The sequence below is a fragment of the Dasypus novemcinctus genome, chromosome 1 (assembly GCF_030445035.2).
Source record: "Dasypus novemcinctus isolate mDasNov1 chromosome 1, mDasNov1.1.hap2, whole genome shotgun sequence".
In the NCBI taxonomy this organism is placed as follows: Eukaryota; Metazoa; Chordata; class Mammalia; order Cingulata; family Dasypodidae; genus Dasypus; species Dasypus novemcinctus.
In genome coordinates, this window is record NC_080673.1 from 206,034,485 (window position 1) to 206,052,998 (window position 18,514).

Here is an 18,514-nt window from a genome sequence, read left to right on the forward strand (position 1 = left end):
CCAAACATTTTTATGTACCCTGAATATATGCCCTGTAGAACTCCCTGCCAACCATGTGTCCCCTGTCAATAACATCCCACACCAGTATTCCTCCGCTGCCATTGTTGAACCTCTCTGTGATCCAAAACTTCCTGAAAAGTGAAGCCCAATATATTGCCAGGTTCCCTTAACAGCAAAATGGAACATAGCGATGAGCTCAAAGGTTAGATATAGAATACATATTAATTTGGAAAAATTCTACATCCTATCTTTTTCTTTTCTTTTTTCTAATTATTAAGCTTATCTTCACAAGAGTTTTAGATCACAGTAATTCATATATACAATATACAGTACTCCCACATATTCAACATAAAGCCTTTTCCCGTCCATAGCAATAATCTTTTAACATATTCATACCATATTTACTGAAACTGATGTACCTTCTCGTGCCTTCCTCCTCTTGCTATTTTGCGGTCACCCCTCGGGCTGAAGCGTGGTTTGCTGGCCTGGCAGGGGAGCGGCCGCAGCAGGCCAAGCCGCTGCCCCCATAATAGGGTGGCTGGTCGGACTCACCGCCACCCCTGAAGGGAGCTCGGCATGGGCGCAGAGTGCCCTCGGGTCTCCCCTTCTCGGCAGCCATGCTTCCGCGGCCGCCCCTCCTCCCGGATGGCGCCGCACGATGCCTTGTGGGTCGGCACCCTTCTTCTTCTTTCTCCCTGCGCAGGCGCAGGGCGGAAAATTCCAGTCTGCCCTTTTCCCTCCCCCCGACAGCAGCAACAGCCAGGCGTGGGCGGGAAACTCAAGTCTGCCCTCCACCCCAGCAACAGCAGCCACCAATCCCTAAACCCTGCCCCTTCCCCCAGCAACAGCGACAGCCAATCCCTAACCACCACCCCTCCCCCGTCCAGTACCGCCCACTGACCTTTCGCCGGCAACCAATCAGAACAGGGCATGGCTTCAACCAATCAGCCTTCCCCAGGCCCTATAAAACTGTTGCCTCTCCCTCAATAAAGTGGACTTGCGTGTTTACCTTGTCTCTGCGGTAGTTTTTCTGCCATGCGCCCTCCAGTCCTGAGAACCCCCGACAAGGGCCTGGCCTCCCTTGTCCCCAGTTCGTCGCCTGCTTCTCCGGGCGACCCCTTCGTCGCCGGCTTCGCCGGGCGACCCCGTCAGCCAAACCGCGCAACCCCTGTGAGACCGACCCCTCGTCTGCTGCCGGACCGACCCCTCGTCCCAAGTGGGACCGACCCCTCATCCCAAGCGGGACCAACCCCTCGTCCCAAGCGGGACCAATCCCTCGTCCAAAGCTGGACCGACCCCTCGTCCGCAGCCAGACCCCACCTCTACCGACCGAGCAAGCTGCCGCACTATTTTCCACAGGTCTGCTGGAGACGGTACTAGTTTTCTGTGGTTGCCGTAAGAGGCACCACAGCTGGGTGGCACGAGACAACAGAGACTTGTCTCACAGCTCTGGAGCCCAAGGTGTCGGCAGCGCCAGGCTCCATCTAAGGCCTGGAGGGAGCCGCTCCCGGCCTCACCGGCTTCTGCCACGGCCACCGGCCCTGGCGCTTGTCATCACGTGGACGCAGCGCGCCTTCTCCACTCCAGCTTCACGGGCGCTCCTCCCTGTGCATGCCCTCCATCCCCGCACCTCGGGGCCCCAGCCTCCGCCTTTTCTTATAGAGACAAGAACCGCCCTCATCTGGTATGACCTCATCTTAACTCAATGACATCTTCCAAGACCCTGTCTCCAAAAAGGCCACACGCACAGGGACGAGGGAGCCAGGACTTCAGCACGCCTTCTGGGGACACACTCACCGCACAGTGCAGGTTACTCCATCTCTAGGGAACGACAGCCCAGGGCACTAGTGCAAGAACCTGATGAGAAATTACTAGAGTCAGCACAGGTACAACAACTCCAGGGCACAGCATCAGAAATGGAAAACGATCTCTATTTGCAGAAGACAAGATCATATAGATAGAACACCCAAAGAAATGCAAAAGAAAACCATTAGAGCAAATAAATGAGTTTAGGAAAGTAGCAGAGTATAAGATATACAAAAAATAAGATATACAGTAGCAATGAACAGTCCAAAGAGGAAATTAAGAAAACAATTCCATTTAGAATAACACCCAAAGCAATAAAATATCTAGGGATAAATTTTACCAACGATATAAAAGACTTATACACTGAAAACTACAAAACACAGCTGAAAGAAATTAAAGAGGACCTGAGTGCATGGCAAGGTACACCATTTTCATGGCTTGGAAGACTTTATATTGCAATCCCTATCAAAATTCCAGCAGCCTTTTCTGCAGAAACGGGAAAACCAATCCTCAAATTCATATGGAATATTGCAACATTGCAGGGCTCTGAAAGGAGAGCAAAGCTGGCAGACTCACACATCCCAAATTCAGAACTTACTACGAAGCAACAATAACATAATCAGAGTGGTAACAAGATAAAGACAGACAAACAGACGAATGGAACAGAAATCCAAGTTCACACATAGGCCCGCACATCCACGGCCAGGTGATTTTCGACAAGGCTGTGAGTCTGTGCAACAGGGAAGGCAGGGTCTCTTCACAAAGTGGTGCTGGGGAAACCGGAAACCTACATGCGGCCCCCAACTCACACCACATACAGAAACCAAGTCGAGATGGATCAAGGACCTAAATGTAAGAGCCAGAAACGATAACCTGTTAGAAAACGACAGAGGGGCAAATCTTCACGACCTGGTCTTAGGCAGTTGATTCTTAGACACCAAAATCACAAGCAACAAAGAAACAATACATACATTGCCTTCATCACACTTTTAAAATTTAGTACATCCAAGGAAATTATCAAGAAAGTAAAAAGACAACCAGCAAAATGGGAGAAAAAGCTTGAAACTATATCTTGGGTAAGGGCTTACTATCCAGAATATATAAAGAATCCCTACAACTCAATAACACACTCAATTTAAAAATGGGGAAAGGACTTGAATAGACATTTATCCAAAGAAGATGTACAAATGGTCAACAAGTACATGAAAAGAGGTCCAAGACCCTTAGCCATTTGGGAACTGTAACTCAAAACCATGAGATACCACTTCACACCCACAAGAATCGCTAGTATTTTTAAAAAAATGGAAAATAAATGTTGGAGAGGATGCAAGTAAAGTGAAGAGCTAGTACACTGTAAGTAGAAAGGTAAAATGGGCAACCACTGTGGAACGCAATATAACAAGTCCTCAAAGGTAAATATAGAGTTACCATATGACCCAGCCATTCCAATTCTAGGTAAATAGCCACAGAAAGGTGAAAAGAGGCTCAGCAGAGAGCTGTACATCAACGCTCACAGCAGCATTACTCACAGCAGCCAAGGTAGAAGCAGCCCAAGACCCACGCAGAGAACAGACAACCAACGGGGCGGATGCACACGACGGAAGAGTTTTTGGTCATAAGAAGGAGGTTTCGATGAAGGCTCATGGAAGAGCCTTAAAAACAAGCTCAGTGAATGAGCCCAACAGGACAGCATTCGTGAGGCTGCAAGAGAGCAAGGCACGGAGATGGAAGCTCGCACAGAGGCTATCAAGGAAGGGCGGCGGGGAGGGGAGCGCTTACTTTCAAAAAAGTTATAAAAAGAAAAAGCGGTGGAGCACAGCCCTGCAAAAGGTCCTCCCTAAATTATAGCACGAACGGCGGCAAAATGGGCAGAAGCTTCTCCCAGAGCCCTGGAAAAGCAGCGCCGGCCTCAGCAGCCGGGCGTGTCCACTCCAGGAGCACCGCGGGGTGCGCGTGCTCGGCCTTGCCCCAGCCCATCCCCTCCTGCCACCGCCCCAGTAGCCTAGCGGCCCGCAGGAGGCACAGCGCAGGGCTGGAGTGCCTTCCGACGCCCTGGAAATTCTCATCATTCGTGCTGCCCGGCGGTCCCCTGGAAGCCCCCACTCGCACGGCCGCCGGCGCTGGGGGTGAGCCGGCCGGGGGGCCCAAAGGCCACGCTGGCCAACCCCACTGCCCGAGCACACAGGCGCACCCACTGGAGACGGCCGGGATCTAGGCAGGGGCTGTGCTCGGGGCGTCTGGCGCACACCCGGGTGCCGAGCTTGTCCCTGGTGTGGTAGGAGCAGGGTCCCCCCACTGCGGAGCCCACAAACACGAGAGGGGTGCTGTGCGTGAACGCCGCCCTGTGCGGCCGGGACGACGCCCACCAGGGCAGCGGGCCTGGCTCTGACTCTCTGCGTTGCCACAGCTGCTTCTGCCGGCGGCCCCGCGCCTGCCCCGGAGCACCCGCCGTCCCCAGGCGCCTCCTTCCTGCCTCACCCGCCTCTGGGTGTCCGCGAGGACCAGAATGACCCGTAGTGACCGACAGCTCAGTGCCCTCCCATTTATAAATGACTCCACCTAAACGCGGGTGTGCGCGGTGCGCTCCAACCCACAAAGCACCCTGCAAATACGGTTTACTTCTATTACTCGTTTACAAACAGCAAAGGAAAACACGCATTTTTTACGCGTGTTAAAAAGAGGCTGAAGTTGTGGATTACAAATCACTGCGCACCTTCCCGGGGCCGGGGCCTGGCCCGCCCCTCGCCCAGCCCCCAGCCCCCAGCCCCCGCCGACACGGACAGCAGAGGCAGAGGGGTCCCGGGCTCCGGAGCCAGCAGGGGTCCTGAGAGCACCACGGGGGCTCACTGGGAACAGATGAGAGCCTGGCCGGAACAGGGAGGGCGCGGGGAGCACTGCGCTGAGAGCGCCGGCCAGGTTCAGAGCTGACGGGGACCAGCGAGGGGGGGCACACAGCCCCGCGCAGTGCCCGGCCTCAGAGCTGGGCTGAACACCCGTGAGCTTACAGCGTTTTAAAAAACGACGATGCAGAGATCCACTGAGTCCTCACAACCTCACGGTGGTTACCTGGGCACGGGGACCACGGGAGGCGAGTCTCCCCTCCACCTCTGCACTTCCTTTAACGCTGTAGAGCGGAAAACAATAAAACGGTGGGGGGAGGGGCACCTTGTGCCCAGCCGCCCGGCCCTGCCCCCCAGCCTGGGGTCTTGGGGGGCTCTTCTTGAAACACTGTTAGCGTCAACAACAAGAACGTGAGCAGACACCGAGTTAAATCCTAGCAGTCCCGAGGGAAGTTTCTCCGGAGCAAGCCGAGCCGCGTGCTGCCCTCCTCCCACCCTGGGGCCCCGGGGCAGCGCCCCATCCCAGGCCTCCTGGTGCGGCGGTGCCCTTCGCGGCCCACCTCGGCTCGCCCTTCCGCACCGTGCCCCGGCCCTGGCTCCAGCGAAGACCCAGGCCCGCAGCGCCCGTGCCCGCCAGGCTGCCAGGCAGGGCCAGCCTGAGCGCGGCCCCACGTCCACTGGTCCTGCCTCCAGGCGGGAATCTTGGAGGAGGAAGCCGCAAAGAACGCACGCTGTGGGGCGGGCTCCACCGCGCCCCAGGGGCGCGCCGCCCGGGCGAGTGGCTGGAAAGAACAGGAGGGCGGCGGGCAGCGCCCACAGTAGCCAGCTCCCCCTCGTCACCACGTGGCTGCTCTGTGTCCCTCCCAGGCCAGAGCCCAGCACCGAGACAGGGTGAGCCTTCCAGGGCCACTGCAGCAGGCCACAGGGCCGGCCACAGCAAGCCCGGCTGTGCACCTGGCCATCAGCGCACCTGGCCATCGGCGCGCCCGGCAACTCGCCGGCGACTGGCCACGCTGTGAAATCAGGGGCACCCCTCCCTGCTCGCCGCAGGCTTACCTTTTTGTCCTCCTTGGTCTTTCTTAGGTTTCGATGAGGACCAAAGAGGTTTTGCATCCCAAAAGCCCTCCTGGACCACTCGCTCTTGTGGGCGCTCAGCGGCGGCTGCGCGAAGCTGCCCTCCACCCTGTAGCGGTCAGCAGGAATCTTACTCATGGGCGGCGGCAGCGTGCCGCAGTTGACGCTCGACCAGCCGTCGGTGGAGTCCGTGTAGGACTCCTGGTCACTGGCGTGGCCGCACTGCCACTCCTGCAGGACGTGCACCGGGAGCCACCGCTGGCCGCAGCCAGCACCCAGGGCGCTCCTCCCGGGGGCGGGGACGGAGCCGCGCACCGACACTGGGGGGCCCTCCGCGGCGACCCCTGGCCCCAGAGCTGCGCCCGAGTCGCGGAGCCTGTCGGCGTGCGGGGCGGCCTCGTGCGGGGGGCTCCCCTCCTGGCCATGGCCGAAGGGGCCACTCCAGGCAGGGCCCCGGGGGTGCGCACCCCTCCCGCCCGCGGCGTCCCGCGCGCCGCCGCCCCCGGGTGCGTGCTTGCCAGCACGCGCGCCCAGGTCCACCACCAGGACGCGGCCGCTGCGGTCCTCCTGGGTGAAGTTGCCGAGGCCGCTGTCGCTGCTGGTGCTGGTGCTCTGGCGGGCGTCGGCCTCGCCGTCCAGGAAGGCGCGGGCGCGCAGGCCCTCCACCAGCTCGCCCATGTCCCGGTACAGCACGGAGACGAACTGCAGCACCGGCAGGGAGGAGGCCGGGAACTCGAGGCAGCCGCCCGTGTCGGGGTCGGCCGTGCACGCAAAGCCGAAGCGCCGGGCCACGCCCTGGTGCACCTTGTGCGGGAACAAGTCCGGGTCCACCATGAAGACGTGGCAGGAGGTGCGCGGGGCGCCCTCGTCCTCCGCGGCCAGGCCCCCATCGTCGCCGCTCTGCATGGTCACCAGCCCGAAGAACCTCCGGTCGTCGGGGCACACGGCGCTGAAGGCCAGCTTCTCCGCCGGGTACTCAGCCACCACGCCGGCCCGGTCGGCGCACAGCTGCACGCGGTCATGCAGGACCTTCAGGGCGACCAGCGAGTGGATCTTCTGCTCCGCCCGCAGGCGGCGCATGCAGCCACGGATGGCCTGCAGGCTGTCGCACTCGAGGTTGGCGCTGGTGGAGGGGAGCTCGATCGAGCCCAGGTAGCCCACGACCATGGCCACGTTCAAAATGCTCGCGTCGACACCAAAGTCCTCGTGATTCTCTAGCCCGACGCCGAACACCGAGTCGTCGTGAATGACTTTTGCCACCTCCTCCTTGGAAAGCACGCTGGGGTTTGGGTGACTGGCGCCTTCACGCCCGACATCGAATCGAGACGCAGCCGACTCCGAGAGGGACCTCTGCTTCAGCTTCAAGGGCTCTGACCCACTCACACCAAGGCCAGGGTTTTCAAAAATCATGCTGAAGATCCCGCCAGACTGCACCTCCTCGACCACCCTCTCCGCTCGATTGATGCCCAGCGCTTTGGAGTCAAGCCTGGGCTTCCGCCAGCCCTTGCCCTCGTAGCACCCGATCTCCTCGTCGCTGGAGCAGGACTCCACGTGGCCGGCGCCGTCGGCGACAACCATGCGAAGGACGCCGGCACATTTCCCTACCAACTTCACCACGTCCTCGTGAGACGCTTTCTTCACGTTGATTTCGTTGACCGCAAGAATCTGATCTCCGGCGCGGAGGCCCACGAAGTCGGCCGGGCTCCCGCGCAGGACGCAGCTGAGCACGCAGGGTGCCTGCCCGGAAAGGGTGAATCCGTAGCCTGCCCTGCCCCTGGCGACCTCTACGCTCCTCGCGCGCAGCGGCCCCGTCCCGGGCAGCGGGCGCTTGCCTGACTCAGCTGCTCGCAACATCGTGACGGGCTCCCACGCCCAGGGGCATATTTAGTCGTCCAGGGGGTCCGCAGCTCAGGCCATGCTGGATGTCACCATATTACTTCTTGAAATAATGCCCTACGGAAGAAAAAGAAAAAGCTCACTGTTTGAGACGGCCTGTTTCTGGTGTTTCCTAACACATCCGAACATCAAAAGACATTCATCATAAATACCACCATAAGACTCTCTCGTTACCCTGAAACATCGAAGTGAAGGAAAGACCATTCCCAGGAGCTATAACCCTTAACACCATGCCACGAAGGCCCCTGTCCCCAGCAGCTGCGCCCGTCCCAGCCTCCCTGGGCTGAGGGGCAGGTGCTCGGCACTGCACTGCTGCCACCCTGCCTGGATGGGGTGAAGACGGAGAGCTAGAGGCCCCATCTCAGAGTGGAGCCCACAGGACAGCCACCACAGCCTGGAAGCACAGACCCCAGCTCCCTGCAGACCAGCAGAGACCGGCCGAGACCAACGGAGACCAACGGAGACCAACAGAGACCAACAGAGACCCACAGAGACCAATGGAGACTGGCGGAGACCAGCAGAGAACAACAGAGACCAGTGGAAACCAAAAGAGACCAGAGGAGACTGAGAGAGACCAACGGAGAATAATGGAGTCCAACAGAGACCAAGAGAGACCAACGGAGACCAACAGAGACCAATGGAGACCAACGGAGACTAACAGAGAACAACAGAGACCAAAGGAAACCAACAGAGACCAGAGGAGACCAAGGGAGACCAATGGAGACCGGCGGAGACCAGCAGAGAACAATGGAGACCAGTGGAAAACAGAGACCAGAGGAGATCAAGGGAGACCGGCGGAGAACAATGGAGACCAACAGAGATCAACAGAGACCAGTAAAGACCAACGGAGACCAACAAAGACCAATGGAGACCCACAGAGACCAGTGGAGACCAGCAGAGACCAGCAAACAAGAGAGACCCGTGGAAACCAACAGAGACCAGAGGAGACCAAGGGAGACCAAGGGAGAATAATGGAGACCAACAGAGACCAGGAGAGACTGGCAGAACCAGCAGAGACCCACAGAGACCCACGGAGACTGACAGAGACCAGTGGAGACCAGCAGAGACCAACAGAGATCAACAGGGACCAGCAGAAACCAACGACGACCAATGAAGACCAGTGGAGACCAACAGAGACTAGAAGAGACCAACAGAGACCAGCGGAGACGCGTGGAGACTGACGGAGCCCGATGGAGACTGGCAGCAGCTGACTCCTCCTCCTCACGGGGTGGGGCGGGCTGAAGGGGCAGACTCTAGGTAGAAAGGCCCCCCAAATGGCCCAAATGGGATCGTGGGATCCCAAAGCCCCTCCTCAGCCACCTGATATCCTCTCTCCACTCTCTTACTTGACAGCAGTGGTCTGACACAGGCTCAGCTGACGCCATCAAGGCCTCCCAACAGAAGAGGCAGGACGACAAGCAGAGGCATTCGATGCTCATCAGCTACGCAGGGCGCATGGCTTCAGAGGGAAAGCACCGGCTGCCAGGTCCCAGGACCACCCCAGGGTCGAGGACTGGCTGGGAAGGCCCACAGGATGCAGCAGCAGGAGGGAAGAAGCACAGGGGGCCCAGTCCAGGGACACAGGTGTGAGTCTCCACAGTCCGCACGATGCGCACTGAGTCCGCCAGTGAGTGTGACACACGACTGAGACGCTTTCCCCCAGGGAAGCTCGTTGGAGACCCAGGCCCAGGGGGTCTGCTGGGGTCTGCCCAGGTGGGGCCCTCTGCCTGGCGCATACAGAGACCAAGCTCCCAGAGGACAGCAGTGAGCACAAAGCCGCAGCTGGCCAGAGCCCAGGCACAGGGACCCCCGTGTCCGCAAGGGCGGTGGGAGCCCCGAAGCCCAGGCGCAAGCCTGGGGCCCGGCAAGAGGCCTCTCCGTGGCTGTGCCAGCTCCTCTCTGCCAAAGACCCTTGGAGATCACTTTAAAAAGCAATGCAGAAAGTAAAATTGTTGTGAAGATCCCAAATAGAGAGAGTAAGTTTTTGAAAGAGTATATGCTCTTAAAAGAACTGTTCTGAAGTGGATAGAAAAAATTCTTGTGTCTTGGGATAAAATCTCCAGTAACAGAATTATAAATAGATTCAAAGTCATGTAAATGCAAAAAGAGAAAACCTGCAGACCTGGATGTGGGAAGGATACCGGCAGGCCACCCGCAGGGCGGCTCCGGGCTGAGGGAGATGCTGTCTGGGACGTGTAAGAGCATAAAAGGATCACTGATTTCTAAATCGCTATGTTACGTCACATCCAAGGGGTGCTCAACTAGCGATTTAAATGTTTAAGCATTACGAGCATACATTGAGCCATCTTCTGCCTGTCCATAAGCACGTGCATGTGAGCACGCCCACGAAGACTGTCTTAGGGGCGTCCTGGGGTGTGGCGGCCAAGCACACCCACGCCCCCCTCCCCAGGACCTGTGGACGCGCCTGTGGCCAGCGGGGACTCTGCCGAGGCGGTAAAATTCAGGACACTGACCCAGGTGACGGCTGGTTGTACAGGGCCCAGGGTGCCACCAGCTCCTCGTAGGAGAGAGGCTGGGGGAGGCAGGGGAGGTGGAGGTGAGAGGGACGTGCTCGGGGGTTGGGGGGAGGGCCACGAGCCCCTGGCCCTGCCAACACCTTGACCTCAGCCTGGCCGTGGCCGCCTCCTGCCCCCACCTGAGTGGGGTGGCCTGGACCCGGCTGCAGAGTCCTGTGTAAGCAGGAAAAATCCCGAAAAGCAGGCGAGGACGGCCCAGGAGCCGGAAGGTGGACGTCAGGGGACCGGGAGGGGAAGGAGGGGACGGCGCTGGGGGCGGGAAAGCCAAGATGTCGAGGACCGCGGCGGCCGGAGCGCTGCCGAGCCAGGAGGAGCGGCCACCAGCTCGGCGCGCGCAAGCCCAGGACGGCCATCGCGCGGCACCTGAGCCAGCAGCCTGGCCGCTGACCCCACCTAGGCTGCAGCGCTGGAGAGAACCACGTCGAGGTGTTTCCAGGCGCGAGGCCGGCGACCCTTTGCGAGGGTCTCCGCGTACAGCACCAGCGCGGCCCCCGTAAGTGCCCATGGCAGCACGGCATGTCCAGCGGCTGCTCTGTCAGCGTCACGGCAGGTGCTGGCCACCGGGACACCGCAGGGCGGGGCAGGGAGGCTGCACGGCCTCCTCCGCATCAGAAAGCCCCAGGCGCTGGCTCCCCTCCCGCCGAGGTCAGGCGCAGCGCACGCCAGGCGGGGCGACGGGGTTGCCGGTGCCGCAACCCGCACCGACTCGGAAGTCAACTGTTGAGCACGGCAACAGCGAAATCCCATTTTATGCCATTAGCTTCTCCTTGAATCAGAGCGATTGATAGAAAACTACCGGAGCAGAAGCCTTAATTCAAAACTCAGGCACCGGCGGCCACCCGAATTTGCATGAACAGGGGCCCCTGGCTAAACTGCCGGGCCCTGCTCCCCCGGCCTCCTGAGCCCGGCCCGCCCCCAGGGACTGACTGGGGGACGACCCCTGCAGCGGGGACACGAGACCTCTAGCCGCCCCTCTGCAGAAGAGAAGCCCAGGTGGAGGGGTGCTCGCCGTGCCACGACGCTGCTTCCGCAGATGGCCCGCACAGCGCCGCGTCCGCCCGGAGCCCGTCACCGCGCCATGCGGCCCGCCCGTGGGGAAGTGGCAGAGGTGACATGCCGTGAGGACGGCGCTCTGTGACCGGCCACCACGGTGATGGACGCTCCAGGTAAAACAGGCCGAGCAGTAAGACCCCCCTGTGCCAGGGCACGGAGACGCGATCTGGGGCGGGGGTCTGAGGACCTGGAGGGCACAGCACATGGACACACGCACGAGGGGCAGGCTGGGTGGTGGGGAGGGCAGCGGAAAGGAGGCGGGGGCCTCATGGCACTTCGGCCGGAGCACGCCGCCCTGCAGTGGTCAGCAGCCACGCGGGGGGCGCTCTCGCGGCCCGCTCAGCAGGTAGCAGCGGCGCCGGGGGCTGTACCAGGACACAGACCGCGGCCGGGGGCACGGGGTGGGCTGGGCCCCGCCTAGAGGGGCGAGTTCATGAAGCAGAGAAGGTCGGGCTGGGGCGCAAGGCCCCGTCGGCCGCCACCGCCCCAGAGCCGACAGCCCGCCTGCTCGGCCCCGGTGCCAGCCGCCATCGTGCCTCCGACCGCCGACGCCCACCTGCCAGGGACAGCACCCCCAAAGACCAGACACCCCCCGCCCCATCACGCAGCTGCACGTGCAGCAGGCCCCACGCTGAGACCTGCAGAACGCCCCGGGCCCGGCGCCGGCCCCTCCCGACCCAGGGAACCGCCCCAGGGCTCCCCTGCATCCCCACCACGGGGCCTGCGGGGCCTTGCCCACTAGTGCCCCCAGGCCGCGGTGAGCTGGTGCCCCCTGCCCGCTGGTGCCCCCAGGCCGCGGTGAGCTGGTGCCCCCTGCCCGCTGGTGCCCCCAGGCCGCGGTGAGCTGGTGCCCCCTGCCCGCTGGTGCCCCCAGGCCGCGGTGAGCTGGTGCCCCCTGCCCGCTGGTGCCCCCAGGCCGTGGTGAGCTGGTAGCTTCTGCCCGCTGGAGCCCCCTGCCCGCTGGAGCCCCCTGCCCACTGGTGCCCCCCCAGGCCGCAGTGAGCTGGAGCCCCTGCCCGCTGGTGCCCCCAGGCCGTGGTGAGCTGGTAGCTTCTGCCCGCTAGAGCCCCCTGCCCGCTGATGCCCCCTGCCCGCTGGTGCCCCCAGGCCACGGTGAGCTGGGGGCCTCTGCCCGCTGGTGCCTCCTCCAGGCCCTCTCGGGCCATCCCTCTCTAAGCTCCACCTCACACCTGGGAAGGTTCTGGAACGCCCCAGCCCTTCCCCACCAACTCCCCCTCGACCCCCGGCCTGACCCACCACCAGCAAACCCCCCCAGCTGAGCACCCATGTGGGGGGGGGCTCTGTGCTGGACACCAGGCTGTAAGCGGCCCCCTCCCCAAAGACTGCAGCACCCCTTCTGGAACCCTCCTTCCGTCCAGCCTGTGCTCCAGCATCGCCCCCAGGACGCGCCGAGGCTGCCGAACACCCTGCCCTCCACACGTGCCCCCGCGCACATTTGTGCCGTGCACGCTGCGCCTCTTCCGTGGCCGGGCCCCAGGGCCGCCCTGCCGCCACCTCGAGGCCTCCCAGGTGCAGGACACGGGGCCGGGCCTCCACACCTCAGCCGGCCCTCAGCCCAAGGCAGAGCCAAGCCGCCCCGGCCGGGCGAGGCTGCAGGTTCCCCCACCCAGCAAGGGTTACTCGAGGAGCAGCAGCGCTGAGCCCTGAGCCGCCAGGGCCCCAGGACGGTGGCGGGAAAGCCGGGCGGGCGGCGGCCAGGCAAGAGCAAGGACCTGGCGGCCTCCCAGGAGGCCTCGACAAGCAGCCTCCAAGGAGCTGCGCTGCCGGAGCACGCCGGACCTGAAGCCGCGCCCCAACGCCCCACCCTGGCGGCAGCCACCACGCAGGGCCCCCGCGGGCTGAAGGCACCTCTCCCGCCAGCCACGACGCCCGCAGCCCGTGCAGACGCCTCCCCCCACCCACATGCTGCAGACCCTCCGCTCAAGTCCAAGGCACTGACCCGGCTCTCGAGGGGAACAGCAGTGGCGCGCGCCCTCCCGTGTCTGCAAGAGAAGGCTCCGACATTCACGAAGTAAAACCAGATTCCAACCCAGCAGCGACACGCGGGGACTTCACGGGAAGCAGGACGACAGCGTGTCCCAGCAGCAGGCGCGGCGGGAGCCCGTGGCTCTGACCCAGGCAGGCGCTGGGCCGGCCGGAAGCCGCCCTCGGTCCTGCAGCCAGAGAGCAGGGCCAGGCGCCACCTGCCATGGCTGCCGCGGCACCCCCTTGAGGACGCACAGAGCTGCCACGGGGCTGTCACGGGGACCCGGGAATGGACCCGGGCTGCGAAGAGGGGCCAGGGCCTCACCTCCAGCACGCGGCGGCCAGGCCAGCGGGTGGACGGGCATCTGCGGGCGGGCCAGCTGCTGGGAGCAGACCCCACCCTCTGGGAGCGACTCCCCTGGGGGCAGACGGTGGCCAGCACGCCCCCCAGCACCCCGACGACAACTCCCGAGGGCAAGAGGCAGGGGACGAAGGGGCTGGGGGACAGGAGGGGACGCAGTCGGGGGCGGCCGCACGCGCTGGCAGACTCCCCACCTGCTCACCCCAAGAGCTGCCGGGCCCACCCGACGGCTGGTGTAGGTAAGCTGGCATTTCCAAACCCCATCCCGGGGCTCCAAAGCCAGCCAGCCAGAGGAGACAGCCTTCCGCCTCGTCCTGCGGCGTGAAGCTGAGCCCACGCAGGCGCTGTCAGCTCGGGGCTGGAGGAGCGGCCCGAGGGGAGGGCGCCCTCAGCTAGCGGCCGCTCTGCACCCGCGAGGCCAGCGTGTGGGCACAAGGGGCGCCAGGCTCCGCCCCCCGAGCGCCAGGTGCCGCGGGGACGTGCAGGGGCCATCGGCACCGCCCACCTGGGTCCTGACACAGCCTCCTCGAATCCGCAGCGGCCCCCAGCCACCTCCTTTCAAGCCGCCCGCACCTGGAATTCAGCCAACTGCACCAGGGAGGTGAGGGGGGCCGCGTCGGCGCCCGCGCCCAGATCACCGCGGCTCCACCTTCGGAGGCCAGCACCGGGCAGCCCCAAGACCCGGGGCTCCCGCGCCTTCAACACACACCTGCCACGCCCCCTGCCGCAGCCCGCACCTCCCACCGGGGTGAGCCGGGGCCCAAACCCAGGAAAGATCCCCTGCTTTCAGCAGAGCCCCCCAAAAGGGCCCCGCCCCGCCCTAAGCTGCAGGGGTGCTCAGGGCAGTTTCACTGACACAAGGGACAAGCAGCTGTCCCACCACCCCCATTCCACAGATGGTCCCTGGGCACCTTCTATGCCAGGAAGTGGGACAAGAGGCCTGCCTGGGGGACCAGACCCTTGGAAGCCCCGGGGGAGCACACCTGGAGTAGCACACCTGGGGAAGCACACCTGGGGGAGCACACCTGGGGAAGCACACCTGGGGGAGTACACCTGGGGGAGCACACCTGGGGGAGTACACCTGGGGGACCAGGCCCTTGGGAGCCCCCTGGGGGAGCCTGCCTGGGGGAGTACACCTGGAGTAGCACACCTGGGGGAGCACACCTGGGGGAGCCCCCCAGGGAAGCCCGCCTGGGGGAACACACCTGGGGGAGCCTGCTCGGGGGAGCCTGCCTGGGGAAGCCCACTCAGCAGAGCCTGCCTGGGCAAACACACTTGGGGGAGCACACCTGGGAGAGTCTGCCCAGGGGAACACACCTGGAGGAGCCCGCCTGGGGGAGCACACCTGGGAGAGCACCTGGGGGAGCCCACTCAGGGATGTCTGCCTGGAGTACACCTGGGGAGCACACCTGGGGAGCACACCTGGGAGAGCACACCTGGGGAGCACACCTGGGGAGCACACCTGGGGGCACACCTGAGGGAGCACACCTGGGGGAGCACATCTAGGGGAACACACCTGGGGGAGCACGCCTGGGGGAGACATCTCCTGACTGCTGAGGGGGAGTCAAGCCGTCAAGCTGAGCAACTCAGCTCAGCCCACAGACGGTGCTGGAGGCTGGCGCCCAGCGCGGCCGCCTGGGTGACCCTGGCCGAGTGCCGCCTGAGCCCGCACTTCCACGTGTGCACGAGACAGCAGAAGCTGTTTCCTGAGCGTGTGCAGGCGACGTGGCTCCCACACAAAAGCCTGCCGTGGGGAGCCCCACGGTCAAGGTCAGCTGTGCTGTCAAGACCAAGACACTCTCAAGCCGCCGAGGGGCCAGAGGGCCTAAGGGACGGGGCGAAAGCTGGCCAGACTGACTCGACTCCTCTTCAAGGACGAAAACGGCCCTCGAGAGCTTTCCGACAAGGCCAGGGAGGGCCAAGGAGCAGAGGGCGGCCCCACCGCCCGGCCACACCAGGTGGGCCTCAGTGCCCGGCCCCCGCCCTCCCGCCTGCACCCACCCCCACGCTCCTGCCCGCACACCCATGGCCTGGCTCCAGCCGCAGGCCAGCTCCCAGCCGTCCCGTCGGCCCAAGCCACAGCCCTGCGCCCGCAGCACCGAGCAAACACTGCTGCAGGGCACCTCGAGCCACCAGAGAGCAGCAGGCCCCGAGGGCTTCACGGCGCTGCCGGCCTCACCGCTGGACGAGGGGCCCAGCAAGCTCGCGGAGCTGCCCTTGGCCTTCGGGCGCCCGTGTCGGCGGTGTGCTTCTCTGGCGGCTGAACACAAAGGCCACGCATTTTTTGAGGCTCCTCTACCACCAGCTTGAGCTGAGGGCCAGAGGCCGCCGGGCAGGAGAGGCCCACTGGCCAGCAGGAAGCCGCTGGGGACACGGCCCGACGGCCAACGCGTGCTGTCATTCATGGAGACGGAGCGACTCGGCGCGAGGAGGCTGGAGCCGGGGCGGCGGGAGGGCAGGCACGAGGGTGGCCGGAGGACGGACCCCTGCTGGGCGAGCCTCCGGAACCAGGGGCTCCCTGGGGGGGGCCGACACCGCTGTCCTCCCCACAGGTCCAGGGGCCCCACCCCCAAGGCCTCGCCACACCTGGGCCGCGGCAGGTGGTGAGGGGCCAGGCTAGGGCTGCTCAGGGCCCCACGGAGGGCGGGAGCGTGGGAGCGCGGGAGCGCAGGAGGCCCTGCCGGACGGTGGGGACCAGCCTCCATGTGTCCCCAGATCCCCGCCCCTGGCACTCAAGCCCGCCCCTTGGGTGCTTCTAGGAGCAGACGCATCGCAGGGGGCGAGCCCCTCCCAGGGGGCCCCACGTGGGAACTCCGCCCTCCACCGTGCTCTGTGGGAAGGCACCCCCTAACGTCTCATGTGGCACGGGCCCGCGGCCTGCCACAGCCACCAGTGACACCGAGGCCAGCCCTGGCACGCGGCACGCAGGCGCATCCTCACCGGTCAAGCCTGGAGATGGCCGCAGGCCTGGGCCTGGGCACCCGACGAGGCCTCGCCCAGAGCCTGGGAGGACGCACACCTGTTGTCCTGCGCTGCTCCTGGGGGCCTGTTTGTCACCCAGCAGTGGACAACGGCACCACACGAATGCTATCATTGGATTTACGACTCCTGCTCTAAGTACGTGGAAATCACACCATTTATTTCCTTGTAGGCAGCGAGGCAGTGGGGGTGGGCATTTCCCCCAAATCTAAGCCATAATGAGGCCACGGCAGAAATTCACAAGGAATAAACGGTACGACTGGAAAAACGCTCAGGGAAATGACCGGCACTGGAGGATGCCCACACACAATAACCTCCCACGCTTACTCCATTTCTCTGTTTTACAGATGGGGAAACCAAGACGCAGGGTCCTTGCCCACGACGGCACGACTCGAACCCAGGGCCGACCCGCCCGCCCAGGCTCCCAGCCACGGCCCGGCCGTCTCCCTCTGCACAGCAGCGGCTCACACAGCCCTGGCAGGAAACGGCCTCTCTGCCAGCACCTCTCCCAGAACTCACTGCTCTGGTCCTCGGGAGTCGATACCGGCCCCCAGGGGCTTCCTCTCCCACACGGGAACGCTGCGCCCCAGCTCCAGGAGGCAGGCCCGCGCCGCCACAGCCACCGGCGCGCCTCGCCTCTGGACAGCCCGTCCTGGGCTCCCCAGGGAGCTCCGTGTCCTCTCTCTTTCTTTTAATTTTAATTACTTTTTTCTTTTCTTTTCTTTTTTAAAGATTTATTTTATTTATTTCTCTCCCCTTCTCCCCACTGTCTGTTCTCCATGTCCATTCGCTGTGCATTCTTCTGTGTCCACTTGCATTATCCTGCGGCACTGGGAATCTGTGTCTCTTTTGTTGCATCATCTTGCTGCGTCAGCTCTCCGTGTGTGCAACACCACTTCTGAGCAGGCTGTGCTTTTATCACACGGGGCGGCTCTCCTTGTGGGGCGCACTCCTTGCACGTGGGGCTCCCCTACACGGGTGGCAGGGCACTCCTTGCGCGCATCAGCGCTGCACGTGGGCCAGCTCCACACGGGTCAGGAGGCCCTGGGTTTGAACCCTGGCCCCTCCACCTGGTAGGCAGACGCTCCATCAGTTGAGCCATGTCAGCTTCCCTCCATGTTCTCTTATCAGCAGGGCTTCATGGGAATTTTCTCTGTAGTTCTGAGGCTTTAACTCTTGGGGCTCAGTGACCCCAAGAGGCCACCTGATGGACACACGTGCCACCTGCCTAGATCCTCACGCAGCAGGTCCCCTTCCTCCTTCGTCCCCATCCGTCAGAAGCGTCGATTCATCGCAGCAACACAGTGATTAGGTGCTTCAAAAATTATCTGCTCTGAGGAGGAACGCAGGTCTCAAGATTAGAAGAATGGAAAATATCAGCGATTAGGGAAGGGGAGAAGAATGAAGAAAGGTGGGGAGGAAATTCAAGACTGACGCCTTGAAGAACACTTCAGGTCTTAGAGCACGCGAGCCAAATGCACACACGAATATTACGCCGCTGTGAGGAGGCGGCGGAGCTCAGAGTCATGGGTCTGTGCTAACGCACGCGTCCTAAGGCAGGCGTAGGAGACCAGCCGCAGCCACCCCGGGCGCCCTCTCCAGGAGCGCACGTCACGGCGCGGGCAGGCTTAGCGTCCAGGCCCGATTCCCTCCCTGCACCCCGAGCACGTGCTCCCATGCCAGCCGCACGGGGAAGAGGGCCCGGCTGCCCGGGCGCAGCGGCCACAGGTGAGCAGGGCGCCGCACGCCTGCCCGCATCCCGAGCACAGGCGCCTGCTGTCCTCTGCCTAAAGACAGGCCTGCCCCAGGAGTACCTCTCACTCTGGACAGTTCTTTTTCTGGAGCATGAAGAGGAAAGTCTAGATTCAGTGGGAGAAATATTTTCAATTGCAAAGGTCTGTTCCACTGGTTCAAAATATTAACATATTACATCTGAGTGAGTCTGATCCTTTATAATATAAAGTTGGCATCAAACAAAATTC

General features: G+C 62.8%; 1 protein-coding gene across 5 annotated transcripts in view; it reads right to left on the reverse strand.

Moving 5' to 3' along the window:
• The window catches only part of RGS12 (regulator of G protein signaling 12), a 175,891-nt gene that overhangs the window by 132,788 nt on the left and 24,589 nt on the right, over positions 1-18,514 (reverse strand). For all 5 annotated transcript variants that reach the window (XM_058301321.2, XM_058301319.2, XM_058301327.1 and 2 more), the window contains exon 2: positions 5,703-7,673. In XM_058301321.2, coding sequence (XP_058157304.1) covers positions 5,703-7,574 — 1,872 coding nt within the window. In that variant the 5' untranslated portion in view covers positions 7,575-7,673. The remainder of the gene's footprint in view (positions 1-5,702; positions 7,674-18,514) is intronic.